The sequence below is a fragment of the Solanum stenotomum genome, chromosome 9 (genome assembly GCF_019186545.1).
Source record: "Solanum stenotomum isolate F172 chromosome 9, ASM1918654v1, whole genome shotgun sequence".
NCBI classification, from domain to species: Eukaryota; Viridiplantae; Streptophyta; class Magnoliopsida; order Solanales; family Solanaceae; genus Solanum; species Solanum stenotomum.
Genome location: NC_064290.1, coordinates 8917565 through 8941433, shown reverse-complemented (window position 1 = coordinate 8941433; position 23869 = coordinate 8917565). Strand labels below are relative to the sequence as shown.

Here is a 23869-nt window from a genome sequence, read left to right as displayed (position 1 = left end):
ATGGATTTTTATTTTATTTTTAAATTGATAATTATTATTTTTATTTAGATATTTTTAATGTAAAATATCTTATTTACTCGCTGTCAAACGCGTGTTATACTGTTATTACGTAAATTTCCAACTCAGCATTATCAATGCCACATAAGTTCGGTCAATGGTCAAAGGGGTTTAAAATATTGTGTTCTGATGAGTTTAGGAGTTCAGCTGACAAATTGATAAGTAAGAGGGTCCAACTTACAAATTGAGCCAATTACAAGGGTCTCACAGGTCATTCCGCCTTTTCTAAACTCAGATATAAAACATCATTAATAGAAATTAGATTGTAGGCAGGTAGGAGTTAAAAGGAATTAAGGTAATTAAATATTTTTTATCAAAAAAATATATTATATAATTACAATAAAATGATTATTCTTAGCTATATATGAGCGGTGAATCCGCTTTAACTTAAGAGAAAGATTGTAGTATTGTAATAAAGAACTAAACCAAAAACAGAAGAGTACAAAATATTAAAAATGTATTGTAAAAAAATTATATGAAAATATATGTGTACTACTTAGTACTGTAATTTTGAATAAATACTTTTATATATATAGTTGGTTTCGTTTGAAATTTGTTATTAATATTTATTTAAAATCAAAATCAAATCAATTTTGAGAAATTACTATAGTAAATACGAAAGGAATAGTGAAAGTGCCTTAGGGTTTATTATTATTATTATATTTTTATGAGTCGAGTCAGTCGCATACGAATTGTTCAATACGATTTATATTTGTTGGGTAATTTGCAGGTTATTACACATTGAAGGATTTATTCAATACGCATAAAGTGATCACTCGAATGATAGAGACTGTGACAGAAATTGTAACGAATGCAAATTATTTTGAAGTTTTTTTTAAAAATATTTTAATATAAAAACAAAATAAAATAGTAGTAATAGTGTAATTGAAATGGTCCGATTCATGCATGACGAGGCAAGCACATTAGCGGCCGCCGTTTATCGATGGAGACGGGAAGGCCCTCTTTCGCTTCTCAAGTTGCAGACAAAAGGGCTACTGTCCCATGTCCAATGCCGACTCTCTGTTTATCGTTGGGCAAAATCATAAATTTTTTAAATTAAATATATATTTTGATATATATATATATATATATATATTTTTTTTTTTTTTAATTATTTTATTTTATTTTTTAATAATGTTGTTCAATTAACTACCGTCATTTATATGTAGCTAGGCCACCCCCTAGTTCCAATTGTCAACCTACCTCAATCATACTCCTATTTATCTTACTAAGATTATATTTGCACGAGAGTTTAAATTAGGTATTTGAACATAAAATTTAAGAATTTAATTTAAAATTAGTATTTTGATAATGAAATTTGCATAAAATTTTATTTCAAAATTTCCAAAAAAAAAGAGAAGGGATTCAAAAAAATAACAGTAATGAAAAACCTGATGTAATAAGTTTAGATTTTGTAAAACAAAATTCATCATTTTAAAGTTTGTAAAAAATACTCATGCTCAAAGTGAACATATTATTTATATCCGGTGAAAAGATTATATTAAAGAATAGTTAGTTAGTGTTGTTGTTGAATTTTTGGATTGGTGAATCTTTGTAAAATTAATTATGTGAATTTTAAAGCTTGTGAAAATATTTAATTATAAAAAAATCGTGAAAGCAAGAGGTAGTTGCTCGAATGGTAAACACCCGTTACTTCCAATTTGAAGATTGTGAATTCAAGTCAGTGAGCAAATATGATGAGAGTTCTTAGAGAAGGGTAAACAAAAAACTAAAAAAGTAATAGAGATATATGATCTATTAAAATGTTAACATGTTATAATATGTTAAAAGATAGATTGGTGGTGATAAAAAGTTATTAATGAAATATTATTTGTAAATCATTATTTATCTTGTAATTTGTTTATCATTTTTAGTTTCAACTTGAAATAAAAAATTCAAAGTTGAAATTTTATTTAAAAATATACCAAATGAAACAATAACATTCACCAGCAAAACTTCAATTATTATTTTTCTTAGGAAAAAATCATATCTTCAACTTTCAGTATTCATATTTTCAACAACATTATTACGAACATGTGACCGATCATTGTTTCCTTTGGTTCAAATATTAGCAATTTCAACTAACTAAATTTGTTTTAAAAATTGACGCTTTAAACTTAAGAAGTTACTTATTTTACAAATTATTGTTTTCTACTTCAATCTTCATTGTCTTAATTAATGATGTCTTAATATATTCTCATCACACACCTGTTCTTAAGAAAAATAAAATCCTTTTTTAACTCTAAAACAAACAACAACCGTTAAATAATCTTTTGAGTGATATTCGTTAATATTTATTAAATTGAGTACTCTTCCACTAATTCGTCTTTTAAGATTTCAAACTTAAAAAAGATAACTAAAACTTCAAATATTTTATGATTTAAAACACTTTTTATTTATTTTACATGTTATAAAAATATGCAATTTGTTGACTGTCATAATCGTAACCATATATAAGAGGAAATGAATTAGTTTCAAAAGGGACATGACTATATTGACTAATTCCAAGCAACAATAATTGACCTTTCTAGATAAATTCTTATTTTGATTCATTTCAAACCTTATAAACCCTTACAAAAAGGGAAACAAAATAAAATAGAAAACTAGTTTATTTCATTCCAATTGTTGAATATAATTGTGCTTTTCTTCCTCTATGTTAGAGAGATTGAAAAATAATACTTATATCTAATGATAATTTTTTATTAACTTACAAATATCATGACATATTTAAGCTTATAAATTTTAAAAGTAATACATTCATATAAATGTTAAGATATGTTCTATTTTAAGAAAAAATAAAAATAAAAAGTTTTTATTCCAATTAAAATACACAAAATAAATTGAGATGTTGAGTAGTATACTACAACCACATATCCACATGATCCCATAAATGGAGGTGATGTTTCCACTGTACTTTCGATTCCAGTAAAACACATAGAAAACAATGAAGAAAAAAATAATAGCAGCCGCAAATAGTATGAAAAACAAAATAAAGAAAACAATATGTAATAATAAAATCAAAAAATACAATAGTAGAAGAAGAATTACTAATAATACTACTGACAAATAAAAAACTAAATAAATTTCGACCACCTAATTACATTATACGTTAATCCTCGACCTTCATATCTTCGTATCTAAATCATGACTAAATATAATACTAGTCCATTATTCTTTTTGGGTTGAACCCATAGGTGATCCCCTAAAGCTGACACCAACTTTCACTTAGACACCTTAATTAAGCTTTGTTCATTTTAGACACCTTATATCATGTCCCACTGTGTCATTTTGACACTTTTTACTGAATTGATAAAGTGTGTGTGTTGCACTGATTTTAAGCGTGTAGAAAGCATTTTTTTTGTGAAAAATAATATTTTTTCTCTTCATCTTCTTCCCTCTTTCTCCTTGACCCTTCACCACCATTATGTATTGATTTTGAGTAAAACAAAAAGAATCATATACTCATTGAAAAGGATTAAAAAAGAATCATAAATTGATTGAAATAACTTACAAAAGCTATTTTTTTTTAAAAAAAATCAAATCTAAAAAATAACATCACTATCTCACCGGAAAAGATGGAGATCCACCATTTTTGTTACTATCTTTCTCTCTCTCTCTCCCTCTCTTCCGCCAAAACATATTTTATTTAGAATTAGAATCATTAGTTATAAAAGAAAATATGAGACGTCATTGAAAAAAAAATTGAATCTAAATCTCCTCAATTTTTTCGGCGAAACTCCAATTTCCCGCAAATTTTTTTTAGATATGAGTCATTGAAATGACTTCTTAGAAAATGAAGTCTTTTCTTATTGAAATATTTTTAAAATATAAGTTTAAATGATTTTTATTTCTTCTTCTTATAATTAATTTTTTATTTTTTTAATTAAATTGACACATGTCTTCTCTTAATTTGTCATCATGTCATGTCATCCGCGAGTAGATAACGCACATTTTTTAACTTTTGTTAATAGTTAAAAAATGTCAAAATAATATAGTGGAATATGTTATAAGATGTCTAAAATGAACAAAGCTCAATTAAAATGTTTTAAGTAAAAAGTTGGTGATCGATGGATTGAGCCTTTTTTTTTATGAAAATAACAAGTCAACAACTAGGACCCACTGAACGGCAACAGTTACATATAAACCAAAAGCAGAGCTGCATGATTCTTGATTTTATATTAAGTAGTAAAGTAATAATAATATTTTACTACTCCATTATTATATTATAAAATAAAAAGGGCAATTATGTAGTCCACAACATATATATAAATAAGAAAAAAAAGAGAACATTCGAAGGAATATGCTCTTTCATTTTAGATCGTTAATAATACGAGTCCAATTCGCCACGGCCGATTCCCTGTCCGTACATTCACGCGACAAAAACTCAAAAAGAAAAAAAGAAAAACTTTTGTTGATAATAGAATTCGAATTCGTAATATTAGTGTGAAAAGTATTTTTATTATCACTTTTTTATTATTGAGTTGTCAATTAATTTTATTAGGGTTATACGTTAATATACATATATATTTATTTAATTTTTAATATAAATATAATATCTACGAAAAAGCTACTGAATTTGTTCGAATCCACAAACTCGCACTTAGCTCCGCCTCTGCTTATCCGCTAAAAAGGTGCCTTTTTTGCTTCCTTTTTCGTCTTTTCCCCTTTTTAAGATTCGAATATTCACCTTTCTGTATCTCGAAAAAATATATTATTCCGAATGTTTATTTTTTCTCCTTTCATGTCCACCATTTATTTTATTTTTTATTTAGTATGGTGGGAGATCTTGTATTTACTTTAATTTTTAATTTGGACTCCTTTTTGTGTAAAAGGAGATTTAGATTCCACTCCACTACTACTCCACTTATGCTTGCTTTGATTCACTCCTTTGCAAATATCAATATTGTTTTATATATCCTACGTTAATCTGAATATAAATAGTATACATACAGTATTTTATGGAAATAAGAAACCATACATTTAACAAATAAAATTTATTAATTACTTTTGTAGCCCATGCAGAGCGCAAATAATTTCACTTAGATATATTATCTTTCATTTAATTACAAGTTCATCAAACTTTAAAGTAAATTTACTTATAATGCTACTTTCTAAGTGAGAAATGTATGGGGTAAAAGAACATACAAGCGATTCAAAAAGTGACAAGAAGAACATATCGAGTATGACTTAAACATATGTGTAACGACCCGTTTGGTCGTTTTGAGTAGTAGAGCTTTTTATTTCATAAAATACTTTCTGATAGATTTTAAATGGGTACTTTAGATTATTCGTAACTACAATTATGAATTTAGTGGGGTAGTTTTAATAATTATTTTAGTTGATGGTAAAAGGAGATAACATTATAATTAGCACAGGTCACTTTTACCACTTTTATAGTTAGTCTTATATAATAATTAGGGAGTAAATATTCTGTAGAAAAAAATAAGGGTTTGAGGCGAGAAAGCAATACCTGCAACATCTGTCAAGAAGACCGATATCCAGGTAATTAGTATCAATTCTTCTTTCTTCTATTGTGTTACATAAATTATAATGGATTAGAGTTGCAATTAGGCTTGTGGATGCGTTACAGATGGAAAGAATGTTAGAGTTATGTTAAAGTTGGGGACGAGGTCTGTACGTAATAATGACCTAATGATTACTAAGGAAACTGAGGTGAAATTGTTAGTATGTTTGAGGTTAATACATTAAAATATCATTATTTGGGTGCATTTTGTATTAGAGATTATCGGTAGATAAGGTAGTATATAATTGAACTGCCAGTGCCAATAGAAAAGGATATGATCTGTAAAAATTGTTACTCCTATTAATTAGTGGAAGAGAGATTATCATTAAATAATAGGTGACACTGAAATTGAGGATTACGAGCATATATCTATACATAAAAATTTACAGAGTAAAGTTGCAAATTAATTTTACATTCACGTGATTCTTGATTGGAAAGTTCGGGATTAAGTTATGCTAATTGCAAGAATTAAGACTTACTCTTAGGTTTGAACTTTAGGAAATTGATTATAGAATTAGTGGAATTTTTGGGTATAGGTTGGACATGGAATAGTATGAGTGTTTATAGTCTTGTTAACTTACAAATTATGCACATATACTTTATAGATTGGAAAGGTTCAGAGGCATTGAGGAAGGGAAAAGCATTGGAGAAGTAGTTTGCTTGACTTTAGTTCTTCGGCGGAGGTAGGTTATGGTTTATTCTATTTGATAGATAAACTCTTAATAGCGATTGATATGCATTGAATGATACTGTGAAGTTCCCTATGTACTTGACTGTGTGATTGTGTGGCTTAGTTGTGTGGTTTGTGATTGGTCTAAAATCCTGAGACCGTGAGATTTATAATCTGAAAACCTCTTTATCGAAGTGATTCCTTGAATAAAGAAGGCTTGATGTAATATTATTAATGAATTGAAAAGTGGTGATAATAAATGATAAATTAATAGTATTTTTGGATCGGAGTGTCACGTTCCGACACGGTATTTTTGGATCGGAGTGTCACGTTCCGACACAGTATTTTTGGATCGGAGTGTCACGTTCCGACACGGTATAATTGGATCGGAGTGTCACGTTCCGACACGGTAACATTAAAGGAAAAAGATATTGAATTAACCTAATGTACTCAATCTCAATGAACGCATTTCCCAAACGAGTGTGATGTGGAAGCATGAGTCCTCGTGTGTGCGCTTGATATTGTGATTGATTACGTACTTGCTTTAACCGTCACTTGTTCATATTGTTGTTTCTTATCACCTGCTAAGTGCTATAGTTGACTTTATACTATTATTCATTGTATATTAGTTTCTATTTTGGGTTGGCCGATGATACCTACTCAGTACATGTTGCCCCGTACTGATCCCTACTTGTATTTTTCTTTGTTTTCCTTTTATGGAGTGCAGCGGGTGTACCAGCAAATTTGACTAGCCCTCAGCTAGCCAGTCTCAGCATATCAGGTTTAAGGGTGAGCTATGCATTCGAGCTTGTGTTGGATTTTCTCGGTCATGACTTGATGTCCATAGTTTTCGGACACAAATTGCGTTATTTCATTTATTTCGGTGTCTTTGATACTCTTAGACTTAGTATTTAGAGATTAGATGTCCTTGATGTGATGACTTTCAGATTTTGGGGATAATATGTAATAGACTTTAGAGGTTTATTTGATTGGTTACTTTAATAAGTTTTGGAGCTTCCGCGTTATTATTGTTATTCGTAGTTGAATTATTGGTATGTGTTGGGGTTTAGATTCATTGGTCCGCCCACTTGGAGGTTAAGTGTGGGTGCCACACACGACTCAATTTGGGTCGTGACAATATGTTTTCTATATTATTTATGTGGTTGTTAAAAAAAATTGTTCATTGATTGCACATATACCCAAATACTAGTGTAGCATTCAAATCGGTAAATATTAGTTAGGAGATTTATGAGTTTTTCCCTAACGGAGGTGGATCTGTAGTAACTGGGACATATGTCATTGATCGTTGGGAATGATCTTTACAAAGTATATGAATTTCCTTTGTTTACCGCCTAGATATTATATATTTAGGTCTAGATATCATTTAGGAGACCATGCAAAGCTTTATTATATATATATATATATAATTGTTAATTAATGTAGAAAATCATCTATTATCTTATATACATCCATAATGATGAATTTGTACACCAACAAGAAGGAGAAGTTAGTGGTCTAAAATCCCAATTAATATCCCTTATGAATGAACCTGATCCATTAGATATTTTCAACGACTAGTAATTTAAGAAAAGGGTTCGAAATATATTCAAATTTTGATCGAAATTACTATAACAATCCCAAACTTTGGGCAGGACCTATTATCACCTGCACTATTTAATAGTGTATATATAGGTGCCCACGTGGACATCATAAATAGTGCATCATTATAAATATTAACTTGTTCAGCTGGACACTTATATATCTTTAAAATACATTATTAAATAGTGTAGAGGGTAATAGGTCCTGCTCAAAATTTGAAATTGTTACAACAATTTTGATTAAAGTTCATATATATTTCAAACATTTTTCCCTAACTTAAATAATAGTTGGCAATTGGTATGAGTTTATTCTTATTACATCAATAGAATTGGGCATACAAAAATGTTTTGGATAACCTTAGCACCACTCTTCAAAAATAGGCTTCTCATACAATTGTAGAGGCACATTATTTCAGCCAAAAATTCTAACTTTTATGGCCAAATGGATCCTTAAATTTGTCAAAATCCTTAAGAAACCTCCTCCTCCCCTATCCCACTAATATCCATTTTTTTGGGTTAATAGTTTACGATATTGTTTGAAGTTTGATTTATTTGGATTTATATGAGAAAATCTCTCTTTAAGGATAAAATATTTTTTTTATCTAGAGATATTAAATTCAAAATTTAAAAACTAAGATATATTGTGATTGCTTTTAATACAAACCTATCATTAGCGACGATAATTAAATTTAAGACCCTACTTGAAGCGACTCTGACTATTACCCATTACATCCACCTGTAGTATACGTTACTTCTTTTTTCTTGTGGCAATGACAACACACTCCTATCATATATATCCTTGATCTTTTTTCTATGCTAAATAAAGGTCCGTTCAAAGGAGAGAAATTTAATCATGCTATATAGTTGAAGAGAAAAAAAAAATGTTTTCCTTTGACCGTGATATTTAAAATAATTTAAATTGTTAACTATTAGTATAACTTATAACTTTGGTTTAGTTTGAATATGTAATTTTTTTTATTTTTTTTTAAAAAATAAACAATAATATCTGAATTCATGCCAAAACATGCAACTACACATAATTTTTATTTTAAAAAAAATAATTGTTTTAAAAGCAACTACACATAATTACGTTGTTAATCCCTTTCAACTCAGAAGTGTTGTCATGAGCATAATATAAGACACCAATAATTGGTCAATTATAGAGCTATTTAATCGATCAATGATGCATATAGTATATAGTAGTTCTAAGGGTGGCTTTAATTAAATATCTCCTAACCTCTCCCAAAAAAAAGTATTTGATAGTGATGCTATGAGCAGATAATTGCCGTTTCCCAAACACCTAATTAAAATATAATAACATACTCAATCAGTGTAATTTCATAAGTGAGGTATGAGAAGGTAATTTGTATGCAACATTATCCCTAGTTTCCTACCTTTTGAAGATAAAGAGACTGTTTCTGATAAATCTTTAGCTTAAGTAAAACATATAAATAAAAACAAATATGTAAACCAAATACAATATAATAGCGAAGAAGCCATATAGGTTGAAAACAAACACCTAGTTAAAGTAATATCTATACACATTAAATTAATACATTGTGATGTTTTCTTGTTATTTGTTTGAGTGAATTATTCTTCAAAATCCCAATTGCATATTGCAATATTGACAATGGTCCCCCTTTCTCTAGTGGTTCTTAAAGCCAAAAAAAAAAAAAGAAGGTAGTAGGAGAAAACTAACTAATTATGTTGACAGATGAATGGAATTTCCTGTTCCACACATTTTTTATAAAATAATTGGATTTCCAAAAGCTGCCCAATATAATTATCAACTACAATATACATGCATGTCCTATAGTATATAGAATTCGGAAATAGTCTCTCCATCTCATACAAAATGGATGATATATATCTGGATATATATATATAGTATCTCACCTTTCCAAAATTTTATTCGTGAGATCACACTGAACATGTCGTTGGTGTCCATTGTATATAGAATCTGATATGTGAGTCCAATATCGGATAAATCAAGAATTGGGACGATAACCGAATAAGTCTGGTGCCTCTTGGGCTCTAATAAGGAAATGGACTTTAATTTTGATCTAACTCAATCCCTAAAACTATCTCACATATTGAGGGTTGCCCGAATATATATATATATATATATATATAGCTACGTATGTAGAACTCAACATATACACGTTTACCTATACTTCTATATATATGAGTAGGATAAGTGTCAATAGCTACTAAATTACTGAATTTATTAGTTTATACATACATGACGGAAGGTTTTACTTGCCCTTAATTAATAGAATTCTGGATGCATGATAATCAAGAAAAAACTGGCTGAGCTAGACTTTTTATTTTATTTTTAGTGGAACCTCGATGAATTATTCTTTGATTGCACACCAAGTAAATCCACTCATATACAATAGCTTGCAAATCACATAAAAATAATGTAATTTCAACAGGTAAGCCCGATACAACAAGTCCGATTGAGAAGGTGTTGGTAGGGGAATCAATTTTTGACCTCCCTTGAAGTTAGCTAGATTGCTCTACTTAATTAATTGTTTATGCTCCATAAATATACTTCCATACAATTTTTCTAAACATAACCTAAAAAAGAAATACATAGCGGCGTATTTATGTATGAAATATCCTAATTAAACGTGGATCATAGTAAATTAATGTACTAAAATAAAATGGAAAAATCAATGAAAGTATTATGAGGCATGATTCATGTAGAACGAGTCCAATAATTGGATTAAAGAAGAAGAAAACGTACAAGAAACCACGAGCAACAAAGTCATAGACCCTATCTATAATATTGTACGTACCAAGAAGATAATTATGCCGCAAGGAAACTAAGGGTGTGTTCGATGCGGACATAATATATTTTTCAATTTTCCTATGTTAGGTAGGTTAAATATTTTATTTAGGAAAACAAGCTTTACAAATAAGAAAAATGATTTTCTTAATTAAAGTAGAGAATTAAACAAGTTACACTACTGACATTCTACATTGACGATATCCTTTCCACACTCAAACATATATTTGTCTAAATTATAAATAAATATTTTTAAAAAATGACCTATCGAACATAATTATAAAAAAAAAAACTACTTAATTTTAAAAAAATATATTTTTCTTCGTACCGAACACGCCAAGATTTCTTTAATGTGTTTCTTCGTTGCTCACGTTATTGTAGAATTACAATGTGAACTCCAAAGCAGTTTGTCAAACAATGTAATTAACAAGAAGAAGACTTTTTAAAAGTCTCCAAGAGTCTGGTATACGGTCAAGTCTATACCCACTTCTATACCAAAAATAAAAACACTTCTATGTGAACACACAATTTTAATGTTTAAATTGTTATTCTTTTATTTATTTAAATAATTAAGGTATGTTTTTAATGTACCTCTCATACAATTTGGATTTTTTTTTGTGTGTCCAAGCATCCACATGCAATGGTTTTTTTTTCCCCTATAGTATACATCATATTGAGAGTCGATCAAAGAAAATTGTCCATAAGTAACTCGATATGAACTCATGTAATTGTCTTATTTAAAAAAAATGGTTATAAAATATTATTATTTACTTGATTATATTTTAAACTAATCAAGTTAGAAAAACCACTTCCTTTTCGTTAATTCTTAGAAAAATTAATCAAGTAAAATGATTAATTGTCTTTGTCATTATGATCCAAATAGTTAAATTATACACGATTGTACGCAAACCCTTCTTTACGTTTTTATTTTTCCATGGTATATAATAAGAAAATTATTTTGAGATAATTAAGCAAAATGACCATTTGATCATTTTTGTTAATTTTACTATTGCTTTCTTACTAGAATATAGTCATGTAGCTTATTTCCCACCTTGATTTTTCTTTCTCCTTTTCAGTTTTTTCTCTAATCTTCCTCTATTTGCAAAAGAATTTGCTATGCATAAATTATTACTATTTCTTTTCGATTCGACATGTTATTCTCCCATCAACACTGAAAGAATAAAATGAAATACCAACCATTTTTTTAAGTAATAAAATGAACAAGTTAAACGGAAGTCCAAATCCTCCCTCGAAGACAAACGTGAATCATTTTAAATAAATAATATATCAAAAGAATAGAAATATTGCGGGTAGCTCATATCTGAAATTTGAGTTATTTAGTAGAAGATTTGAGCTAATGTCTGACATTGAATAGGTTTGATGCTCGAAGTTTAAAATTTCATACTGCAAACGTAAATTGTTTTGGGTGATTAATATATCGAAAGACGAAAAACATTAAGAGGAATTCATATCTAAAATTTAGGATTGTCTAGAGGAGATTTGATCTAAGTCAAAATTGAAGGGAAAAAATTCAACTTGTTGAGGAAGATGAACTATTGTACTATAAAAGTATTGTATAAAAGTGTATATAGCTATGTTTATACATCGTTATGTATATATATATATATACACATTAGAGAAAATGGTCTAAAGCCCCCCCAATCTATACTCGAAATTCCAACTACACACTCCAATTTCACGGGTGTCCTATCACACCCCTGAACATTTTATTTGCCTATTTACTACACACTTGAGTGTTGCCCAGTCCACATAAACCAAATAAATTGTCTCACGTATTTGCACGCGCGTGTCCCCACCTACTTCAACCCCCAATTCTTGTTTTTTCTCCATTTCCGTCCTAAAAACGTAAGAAACCCCAAAGAGAAGCTTTTCATCTCGTTTTCTCCATTTGAATCGAAGCATTTCTGGTGATGATCGAAGCATTTTTGTGTGTATTCATCCATACAAAGCTTATTCAAGTTTTCATTTGCCATTTTTAACGAATTTCGAGAAAATTTAAAATTCAAATTAGAGCAGATTACAAATCCTAACTTCAAGATTTATAGTAGAAATGGATATAAACAACTAAAATCTACCTTATATTGAAAGAAAAACGTGAAATTTTTAAAAAAGGAACAAGGGTTAATGGTGGGGAAGAAGGAAAAATGGTTTATTTAACTTGGGGAAGATGACCATTGGAGAAGTACACTTTTTTTCGTCAAAATTTAAGGCTATTGCCTCTTCTCACGCGCATAGAGGAGGTGTTCTCACCTCCTATGACATGTCAGAACTCAAGTGTGTAGTAAATACACAAATAAAATGTCCAGGGAGGTGATAGGACACCCGTAAAATTGGAGTGTGTAGTTGAGATTTCAGGTATAGGTTGGGAAGGTTTAGACCATTTTCTCTATACATTACATATACATACGACCATTAGCTGGAAATGTTTTTGACCGACGGTACATTTACGTACATCCATCCATAGGGGGATTTCCCAACTATCGCACACTGAAGATTCTCTTTTACAATCATTTGTTCTACCTCTTCCTCCTCTTTCTTGTTGTACTGAAACAAAGGTCTAATTTAAACGACCTAATACAACATCACATTTGACACTAAGGAAGGTACAACCCAACTATGAGTTACATCAGCAGATGTATCAGATTTCTCAATCTATTCAATTTATTTTGTTGTAGACTTTTTCCCACGCCTATTTCTTCTCCAGGCCCTGTAGTGAAGCTTGCTCCCCACCCTAGGCCTATTGAGATTAGGGTTGCGTATCGGTTGGTTCGGTTCGATTTTGAAGTTTATCGGTTTGGCTTATTGGTTATCGGTTTGTACAGATGCTAAACCATTATCGAACCATTAAGATATTGGCTTATCGGTTATTGGTTTATCGGTTTTTTATAATCATTATCGATTCGGTTATCGGTTTAACCGTTAAGATTTGACACAAAAAAAATATTGAAAATCACTTAGAAACAAGGTGACAAACCAAATGAATCATGCACATGAGTTCACAAGTTACTTCTTGCTCAAAAGCAAACATTTTTACATTGTAGAATAACCAAGTGTCTGAGACAACCAGAAATAAAAATAAGAAACCAAACTCTAAGTCAAAGACTTTATATACAAAATGGTATAAATATAATTATTTAATTTACTATTTGGTTATCGATTAACCCATTTAGAAAAAACCTCAAACCGTTAAGAACCGATAACCTAATAAGAAAAAAAATTAAAACCGTTATCAAAACCGCTAAATCAATAACCCAATACTAATAAACTAATAGCTTTTTTTTATTTGAGTTATCTGTTTCAGTTCGATTTTGAACAGCCCTACTTGAGATATTTTCCTATGCTGATAAATTTGGGCTCAGGAGGGGAATACCCCGGTTCCCAATTATTTTTGTAGCTATAGTAAAAAGCACAACCCCCCCTCCCCCCCTCCCCTCTCCCTACACACACTTTCGAAATCTTTATGTGTAAGTAGCAATTATATTGTAGTACTAATTAGAGCAACTTTCACATATAACAAACAAAAAAATCATATTTGTATGCTATAGCAAAGTTTGCATAATTGCGCTCCATAACAAACATATATATGTATAATTAGCTATACATATACAATTGAAAGCTATGTCTATTTCGCTATACATATATACAAAAAGAAGCAATTGTATAATTCATTGGCTCATCTTCAGATTTGTATAATTTCGCTGGCAGGCCATTTGTATAAATTGTTGTTAGCCTCTCGTTTGTATAAATCATTGACAAAAATATTTGTATATCAAAAATCGCTCTCTCTTTCGCTTTATACAAACATAAATTATACATTATACAAACATAAAACTGGGTAGAGGAATATTTTTATTGTATAATTATAAGTGTATAGGACGAATATATATGTATTTGCATATGTATATACAATTTTCTCGCGTTTTATACAAAAAGAAACGCAATTTATACAATTCTGTTGTATAAAACGAGAAAGAGAGAAAGGCAAAATAGAACTAGGCAGAGGAATATTTTTATTGTATAATTATAAGTGTATAGGACGAATATATATGTATTTGCATGTGTATATCCAATTTTCTCTCGCGTTATACAAACAGAAACGCAATTTATACAATTTTGTTGTATAAAGCGAGAGAGGGAGAGTGGTGAGCGAGAGTTTGAGGGAGAGAGACGACTGGCAAACAGTTTGCTATAGGACACAATTAAATTAAAGTGTGGTTATACCATTTAATTTGAATTAATAGTTTGTCATTATGTACAATTTTCCCTACTAATTATTATCATTTTCCTTAATACCAAAATAGGAAAAACATAAAAGAGATAAAATTTGTCGCATTAGTTTGATCATATGCATTATAGTCCTCTATGTTAAATCGACTCCTGGCCCAATATTGGGTTTAGGCCTATTAAAGATATTTCCTTACATAAATTGCTCATCAAAGGTAAAGTATTTATCCAATTTTGCCTATATAATAATAAAATTAGAATGATTATATAAATACATAATTTAAGATATTAAAATCTCTAAAAATTTTGACTATTTAAAAAAACACAAAAATTTCCTTTCGGATACATTTTTATCCCCTCTTGGATACAACAGTATCCCCTCTTGGATAAATAAATCCCTATCCCCCCTCCGATACATCCCCCATTAAATAATGTATCATTTGCAACGTATTGGATAACCAAGAAATATATATCCGAGAGCAATCAAATTTGAAATTTTTGTATTTAAGAAAACTTTCGGGATAGGATATAATTAGTATCCAAATATAAGAGATTTCTATAAGTTTCCCTCTAAATTAATTAGGATAAATTATGCAAAGTGATCATTCGACCCTTTGCTTTATAATAAAATTAATTCAATTTTTAAAATTACTGAAATTGACTTAATTACTTCTTCTTCCTTCACTTTCACCATTAATGGCTCCTCCTCCTCCTCCTCTTGTATTTTCTTCTTCTACGTTCTTTTTTAAAAAAAAAAAAAATTAAAAATTGACGTTCCTATTCTTTCAAGTGAATTACATATCAAAAGACTCAAAATATCGAGAGAATTTCATATCTAAAATTTGAGAGTGTTTAGAGGTGATTTTGAATTGATCGAGATTGAATAATTAGTGTATATTTCATGTATACTCAATGAATATTTCATGTATAGTTAAACCATATTTTCACCTTTTTGAGAGTATCATAATGTATAGCTCATTTATGGGTAAGCTATATTGTATAGTCAGTTTATACCTTCTATGACTTTTAGCAAGCTATATTATATAGTCAAGGTATACTTCCTATAATTTTTGGCTATTTTTATGTTTAAAAAAAGCATGTATATATCTGTTGTAAACTAATTACTTTACTGTATATATTTAAAACCACCCAAATAATTATTCGAAATATCCATCATACCTAAATAAATTAGGGATAATTACATCAAAGGACTCTTCAATCAATTCAATTACCAAAAAAATGGCTATGTTCTTCTTCACAGTGGCGGAGCCACATGTAGTTGAGGGGTGTCGATCGACAACCTTTCGTTGGAAAATTACATTGTATAGTTAGAGTAAAAATATTTTTTAGGTATATATATTACATATTGACACTCCTTGACTTTTAAGCGATTTTACTTCTTTATATTTTGATACCCCTTAGTCGAAGTTTTGGCTCCGCCACTGCTTCTTCACCTTGATTGTTTTCGTCGTCGTCTTCTACTTCGTCCAGTTTCTTGTTTCCGTTCTTTGTCTTTTTCTTCTCCCAATTTGTTCTTCTAGTTTCTTCCTCTTTTTAATTTTTTTTTTGATGTACCGCAAATGTGAATCGTTTTGAGTGAATTATATATCAAAAGATTCAAAAAATCGAGAGGATTTCATATCTAAAATTTAGGACTATTTAGAGGTAATTTTGAGTTAATCGAGATTGAATAGTTAGTGTATACTTCATGTAGTTAGTATATACTTCATGTATACTCAGTATATATTTCATATATAGATAAGTTATATTCAGTTTTTTTTAGTGTATCATAATGTATGGTCAGTATATAGCTAATTTATAGGTAAACTATATTGTGTAGTGAATGTATACTTTCTATGACTTTTGACAAACTATATTGTATAGTCAAATATATATTTCCGGTGACTTTTGGCTACCTTTTTTTTTATAGGGATGACAATGGGGTGGGCGGATGTGGGGCGGGAATGATGCGGGGCGAATTGAAGTGTTTTTTCTTTTAAAAAAAAAAAAAAATTAATGCGGGTCGGGTCGGGTCGGGTTGGGTTGGGTTGCGGGTATATGTGATTTTATGTGGGTTCAAACTTAATTGGGAAAATTGTACATAATGGCAAACTATTAATTCAAATTAAATGGTATAATCACACTTTGATTTAATTGTGTCCTGTAGCAAATTGTTTGCCAGCGCCTCTCTCCCTCAAACTCTCGCTCGCCACTCTCCTCTCTCGCTCACTCCCTCTGTGCTTGCCTCTCTCGCTTTATACAACAAAATTGTATAAATTGTGTTTCTGTTTGTATAAAGCGAGAGAAAATTGTATATACACATGCAAATACATGTATATTCGTCCTATACACTTATAATTATACAATAAAAATATTCCCCTGCCCAGTTCTCTTTTGCCTTTCTCTCTTTCTCGTTTTATACAACAAAATTGTATAAATTGCGTTTCTGTTTGTATAAAGCGCGAAAAAATTGTATATACACATGCGAATACATATATATTCGTCCTATACACTTATAATTATACAATAAAAATATTCCCTTGCCCAGTTTTATGTTTGTATAATGTATATTTATGTTTGTATAAAACAAAAGAGAGAGTGATTTTTGATATACAAATAATTTTGTCAACGATTTATACAAACGAGAGGCTAACAACAATTTATACAAATGGCTTGCCATTGAAATTATACAAATCTGAAGAAGAGCCAACAGATTATACAATTGATTCTTTTTGTATATATGTATAGTGAAATAGACAGCTTTCAATCGTATATGTATAGCGAATTATACATATATATGTTTGCTATGGAGCACAATTATGCAAACTTTGCTATAGCATACAAATATAATTTTTTTTGTTTGCTATATGTGAAAGTTGCTCAACTTAATTTTAATCTTTTACATGTTATATAAGAATAATAGAACATTATTTATTAAGATAATTTCTTTAAAACTACTAAAATATTCAAGATAGTAAATGAAACTGATTCAATAAAAAATAATACAATTTCTTATATGTTTCTCAATTTGACCTCTAAAAAATAATTTTTTAAGTCATTATCTATTAAACTAATACAACTTAATGAAAAAAATGAATTTATTTTTATGAATTTTATTTTTAGTAACAAACTTAACTAGAAAAAGAAGATATTAAAAAAATTATGTGGGGCGGATTGAAAATGAAAAAAGTTTTTATGCGAGGCGGATTAAAAGTTTTACAGATTAAGCTCAACCCGCTATGCCTAGTACTACACCGCCCCATTACCATCCCTACTTTTTTTTTTATGTATATAAAAACATAGCTATTAACCTATATATTTATTATAAACTAAACTAATTACTTTATTTGAATTTAGGCAATTTTTATTTATCATCCTCGATCGACTTACCTTCCAATGAGTGAAAAAAATAGCTTAGTCGAAATTTGTGTGAAGTTTGTAACGGTAACATTGCATGTTTAATTTACCAAAATAACCAAAAATAAACCCGCTCCTAGATAACCGTTAATTTTAGCCAAAAAACTCAGATTGTGTGTGTACATCTTCTAATTCAAAAGGAAAAGTTGAAAACTATAAACTCAGAGAGAGAGAGAGAGAGAGAGAGAGCAGAAAGTAGTACAGAGTATAGCAATGAGGGGAAGAAGATGGTTAGGATTCACTTCCGTTGTTTCAGTTCGTTCGACCCTCCTCCTCTTCGAAGAGTTGTTGTTACTAGTAAATCATAAAACCCTACTCCTCAATTCTATTTTTGTCGATTCAACTTGATTAATCCCAATTGGGTTTCGAAATATGTTGTTCATGATTTCTTCTGGTTCTGGTTAAATTCTACTTATGCTAAAAATTGTTGTATCGTACTTGGGTTGCTGTATTCTTAATCTAGGGGTTGTCCTTTTTTTTTTTTTTTTTTTTTTTTCATTTTGACTTGTAAATGGGTTTAATTTTACCTACATCCAAATTAACTTAATGGGTTCCTTGAATCTTTGGTTGTTTTTGTACAAAATGGTGTATATGTTTCTTTTTCAAATACTATGGGTTACATTACCCGCAACAACAAGTAATCAATCTAGTTTAGTAACTTAGAAAACAAAGTAAATAACCTACTGTTAAATACAGTGGTGTGAGACGCTGTGTGTGTGTAAAAGTTTAAATTCTTTGTAGATGAATTAGGATTGCCATGTGGTTTAGGAAGTTTTTTTTTTTTTGGCTGTTTAGTTGTTTTAATGTAAGACCAAAATTATACAGTGGTGTCAAATTTGTCAAGTACTAAGTTCAGAATAGCCGAATGGCAGAATAAGCATTACGTGTTTGGATATTGTAACCTTGGATATCCTCAAAGTAATATCAACTCTAGCTCATATGTTTAGAATGCCATTTTATATTTATGGTTTGATTGTGTGAAAATTGTGAATGTTGAAAGCAAGTAGTATGATGATTCTGCACAGATATATGGATCAACAGGTGCATGTTGTGCTCGAAATTTAGTATAGTTGGTGTTGGAAAGTCTGAGTTTTTTGGTTGGTGGTTTTGCTTCAAGTGTAGGGATGGTGACTCCCCTTGGATGTGCAGTGGAATTACATGGAAGAGGCTAATAGAAGGGGAATGTGGTGTAAGAGCAATATGTGCTGATGATTTGAAGATGAATGGTTTTGAACCAGAAGTTAATGTATACATTTGATCAGTTGACATCCAAAGTTGCTGCAGTTGTGCCCTATGGTTCCAGCTCATTCGACGAGCAGTTGTGGCTAAACTCTAAGGTACCACCCAAACTTCAATCTCTATATTAATCTTTGTTGTATGTGTAGAAATGTTCTGGAATGACATTTTCTACTGAAAATGTAAAATACTGCTTTTTATGAAGTCATCATTCCTCTAAACATTTAGCTCATGCGCTTCCTTTATCTTGTCCTAATTTCCTGTACCTTGTGCCTCACCTCTCCCCTGGACCACCCTTACTCCTAGCAACCTCTGCTATCATATCATGTTTGTGTTAGATTCCCAATCCACTGCCTCTATCCAAGAACACTTCATTGGTACTAAAATTGTTTCACATTTAGTTTTTGGAATTCTTTTCAACTAAATGTGATGCAGGACATGTTTCAGATCCACCTTTTTCAGGTAAAAGGTAAAAGAAAGGCCTCTTTAGGAATGCAAATAAAAAAGTTGTCTTTTGGTGGAGCATCTTCAGCTCGGAAGACAAGCACATCAAATAAAATTAAACTTATCGTAAACATTCTTTCTATGTGACCTTTAAATGGTCTTTGATGATTTTTGAGAAAATGGTCTAAAGCCCCCCAAACTATACCTGAAATTCCAACTACACACTCCAACTTCACGAGTGTCCTATTACCCCCCTGAATTGTTTAAAACTGATTTACTCCCTAAACGCTTATGTGGCACAGTGAGTGTATCTCACTCTCTCAAAGAGAGAGAGTGAGGACCAAAACAAATAATAAGACTAATTATTCTTTTTTCTTATTTATTTCCTTTCTTCTTCACAACAACATAAACCAAATCTCTCCACCACTCACCTTCTCTAAGCTTGGATTCACCATGGAATTTCATTATTCCTCTTGATTTTAGAATTTTGATTATTCAATTTGTGCATGAAATTAGGAATTTTTTTGAAAACCAACTCTTTATTAATATTATTCAAATTGTTAATCATCATGCCTAACCACATGGTCAAACGGGTTAGAAAATTCTTATCTTGATTTTTGGTGCCCTAGTTTAATAATTTAAATTCAAGTTCGGAAAGAATTTTGGGTTGTCAATGAAACTCATATGTGATTTTGAAAATAGAAATGAAAAGATCCATTGTTATGTATCCATTACCTCAATTTGAAGAATTTGACAGATTCATCCATGAAAATAACTTGAGTATCAATCAAATAGTGGATGACACGGTTAGGAATAAAATTCTCGTCAGATTTTACCTTTCAAAATTGTTGTTGCGGTCATCGATGATGAAAACATGAAACATATCGTCAACTCCTTCAAAACTTGAGTTTTTTTTAATATATCAAAGGTTTAAGACTTGATAATATTAATGGTAGGAAGTAAGAAGTGAGTTGGGTTGATTGATAAACTTTTGATGTTTTCAAGGAAGATGGAAATGGTGGAAAAAAGATTAATCAATAACAAAAAACGAAAGATTATCAAAGATTTATAACTTTACCTTTCAATAATAAAACTTGAAATTTCATAACTGCACATTTCATTACTGTAAGCTCAAAACTATCATAAATAAAACTTGAAATTTTCTCTTCAATAGCAGAAAAAATTTCATCAAACAAATGTCAAGAAAAAAGAAAAAGAAAAGAAGAAAGAAAAAGAAAAGAAGAAAGAGAAGAAAAAAATATAAAAGGAAAATAGAATAAAGAAAGAAATAATAATTTTTTTATTAAAAAAATAATATATATATGACGTGGCAGGCGGGTGCATTCACTTTCTAACACAAATCTGGGTGTGACCTTTTAGGGGGCAATATATTCTATTTTAAAAATGTATAGGGGGTAATAAGACCCCCGTGAAGTATAAGTGTGTATTGAAAATTCGGTAATAGATTAAGGGGGCATTTGACTATTTTCTCATGATTTTCAATGGAACATATTGCAAGTGATTATGAATTTACTTTTATGACATGATATAGAAGATTCTTATAAAAAGTGTCATGATATAAAGTGGATTTTTATACCACAAAGCTTCCTATTTGCTTAGTCCCATTCTTTAGAATTGTCTTTCTCATAATATGTAAACGGGCTTCAAGTCTGAATTATGTACTGTACTCAATAGGAAGCGTCACAGCCACCCCGATGTTGATCTGCAATATTAGTTTGAGAAAATCATTTGGTTTTTAACCTAGATCGATTAGTTTACCTGTATCATATAAATGTCCAACACTTAGGTACTTTCTAAGATCATCCTATATGAAAGATGTATGCCATGTGTGGATAATGAATGACTTGCCAGGTATGCAATATAATAAGTACAAAAGGTAAGACCTAAAAAGAGAAATGATCTTAGCACAACACGAGATAGAAACCTAACCCTAAAGGAGAAAACCTATCATTAAATAACAATCATAGGAATAGAAGAAATGAGTTCATACCAAGTGACGAAACTCTCTGTGAGTTGGGCTTCATAAAAGATCATTTTCTACTAAAATGGATGTAGGCTTAACTAAAGCCTAATGCAGATTGAACTCTATTGAATCTAAGCCTCACTACCCTTACCCTTTTAGAGGGTTATAATGAATTTTTGGCCGGACCCATATAGATTCATCTTTGGGGGTTTATAAGAGCTTGATTAATGAAACCTAAGTTAGACATAAGATTGAACCTAAACCAAAACCTATAGATTGAATTAGGAGAGTAGATGTTAAATTCAAGACCAGGAAAGCAAGTTATATTGAAGCCCAATGCCAAGCAAAGCCCTAGACTACAAGTGAAGAAATTGGGTTCAACTAAGCCCTTAACCCAAGATGAAGTGGAGCCTTAACCCGACCAAGAGGTGTTTGTAGGCTAGTGGGCTTAGTTAGCCCAACATATGTTATTAACCAAAAAAGAGAAGTCCCTTGAAGCGGTTGAGAGGTAGCAAAAAGATGCATTAGCTCGCCTTTCCTCGGTCTGTCCCCATAAAAAGCTTTTTATTGGCTTCTCCCCCTAGACTAAGACTCGCTCTTCTCATCCAGAAGAATAGTTGTCTTCTTAGTTAACTAGTCATTAGTCTTTGGCACCAAAAGAAAGTCGAGAAGGTTGGGACGCAAGGTGGTTGTCGCTGAAGCAACTGTAGAAGTAAACTCTATGAAAAAGTCGTGTGTATCAAAGAAATGGAAGGGCTCTCCCTCTCTATCTTGATAAAGTCGTGTGTATCAAAGAAATGGAAGGGCTCTCCCTCTCTATCTTGAACCTAGCTTTGCCAAGTTTCGATGAACAAAGTGTGCAATGCGTGGAGTGAGATCACTACCATACCATTTTTAATTTATCTATTGAATCATAAGCTTCAAGTGCTTACCAGGCGAGACTATGATTGAGTCAAGTGGACACCCACTAATATGCGCTTCCTTTCGTGACCTAAAGCCTAGTCATTGACGAGCCTCGAGGACCTTTCAAGCCTCCCCGCTTTGATTCAATTGCTTTTATTTTCTCACTCTCAAAGAAAGAAGAAAGTCTTGTTTTGCCTCCTTTTTTCTTCGCTAATTGAAAGCTAGACTCACACGTCTGCTTATGAAGATTATGACTTCCTCACTTGTTTAGTTTGAAATTGCATAATGCTGAAACATGTAATTGGAGTCTATTTCGGGGTTTACAGAACTCGTGCAAAGAAGATTTATAAGAGAGAAGTTCTCAATCTCTCTTAGGCCTTCTGTCTCTTGAAAAATATTGTATTCTTATGTTTGAGATCGCCTCTGTGTGATTCATCCTAAGTAGCTAACCGAAAAGAAATTGATAAGAGAAGAGGCTCTATCTATTTAAAGGTAAAGGAAAGGAAAGCCAGGAGAAATCACCCCTTGATAAAGGAAAACTTCAACAAATAGTTGACCAGGCCTTGTAGAAGCGAAGATCAGTGTCCGTCCCATTCAGCGAAACAATCTTCCATCCTCTTGATTGTAGTTTTAGCTTGTATATGTGAGAAATTAACAAGAAAAAAATGAGATTTCAAAAGTATTTAAATCAACATTTTTTCTGCACAAAATAGGGAAAGAGAATGAACGGTAACAAAATGGATTTTTTTCATTAATAGTCGTTACATGGGAATACATCAAATAGGAAGATTACACACACATAGATCAGTCACACAACTAAACACAACATTACAAAGTGAACAATGGAAGCATTGAAGACTACTAGTGATACATGCAAACACAACAAAGACACTTAGCATAGTAGTAGATCTCTACCAAACAAAGAAAAAGAAGAAACACACTGCTTTGCGTCTACAGACACTAATTTAAACCTTAGAAAACTCAAAAGAGTCAACGAACT

At 30.6% G+C, this 23869-nt stretch overlaps 2 protein-coding genes across 3 annotated transcripts in view; both read left to right on the top strand.

Annotated features, from left to right (window-relative positions):
• The window catches only part of LOC125877105 (glucan endo-1,3-beta-glucosidase 12), a 343740-nt gene that overhangs the window by 313450 nt on the left and 6421 nt on the right, over positions 1–23869 (top strand). The gene's annotated exons all lie outside the window — the stretch shown is intronic.
• Positions 19328–23869, top strand: part of LOC125877108 (3-oxoacyl-[acyl-carrier-protein] synthase, mitochondrial) — a 31316-nt gene continuing 26774 nt past the window's right edge. The window contains exon 1 of one of the 2 annotated variants that reach the window (XM_049558429.1): positions 19328–19418. Coding sequence is in view for 1 of the 2 variants with exons in the window: in XM_049558430.1 (XP_049414387.1) it covers positions 19526–19639 (114 nt within the window). In the remaining variant the exon portion in view is untranslated. Of the gene's footprint in view, positions 19419–19486; positions 19640–23869 lie in introns of those variants that run through there. The other variant, XM_049558430.1, reaches the window with a different exon arrangement.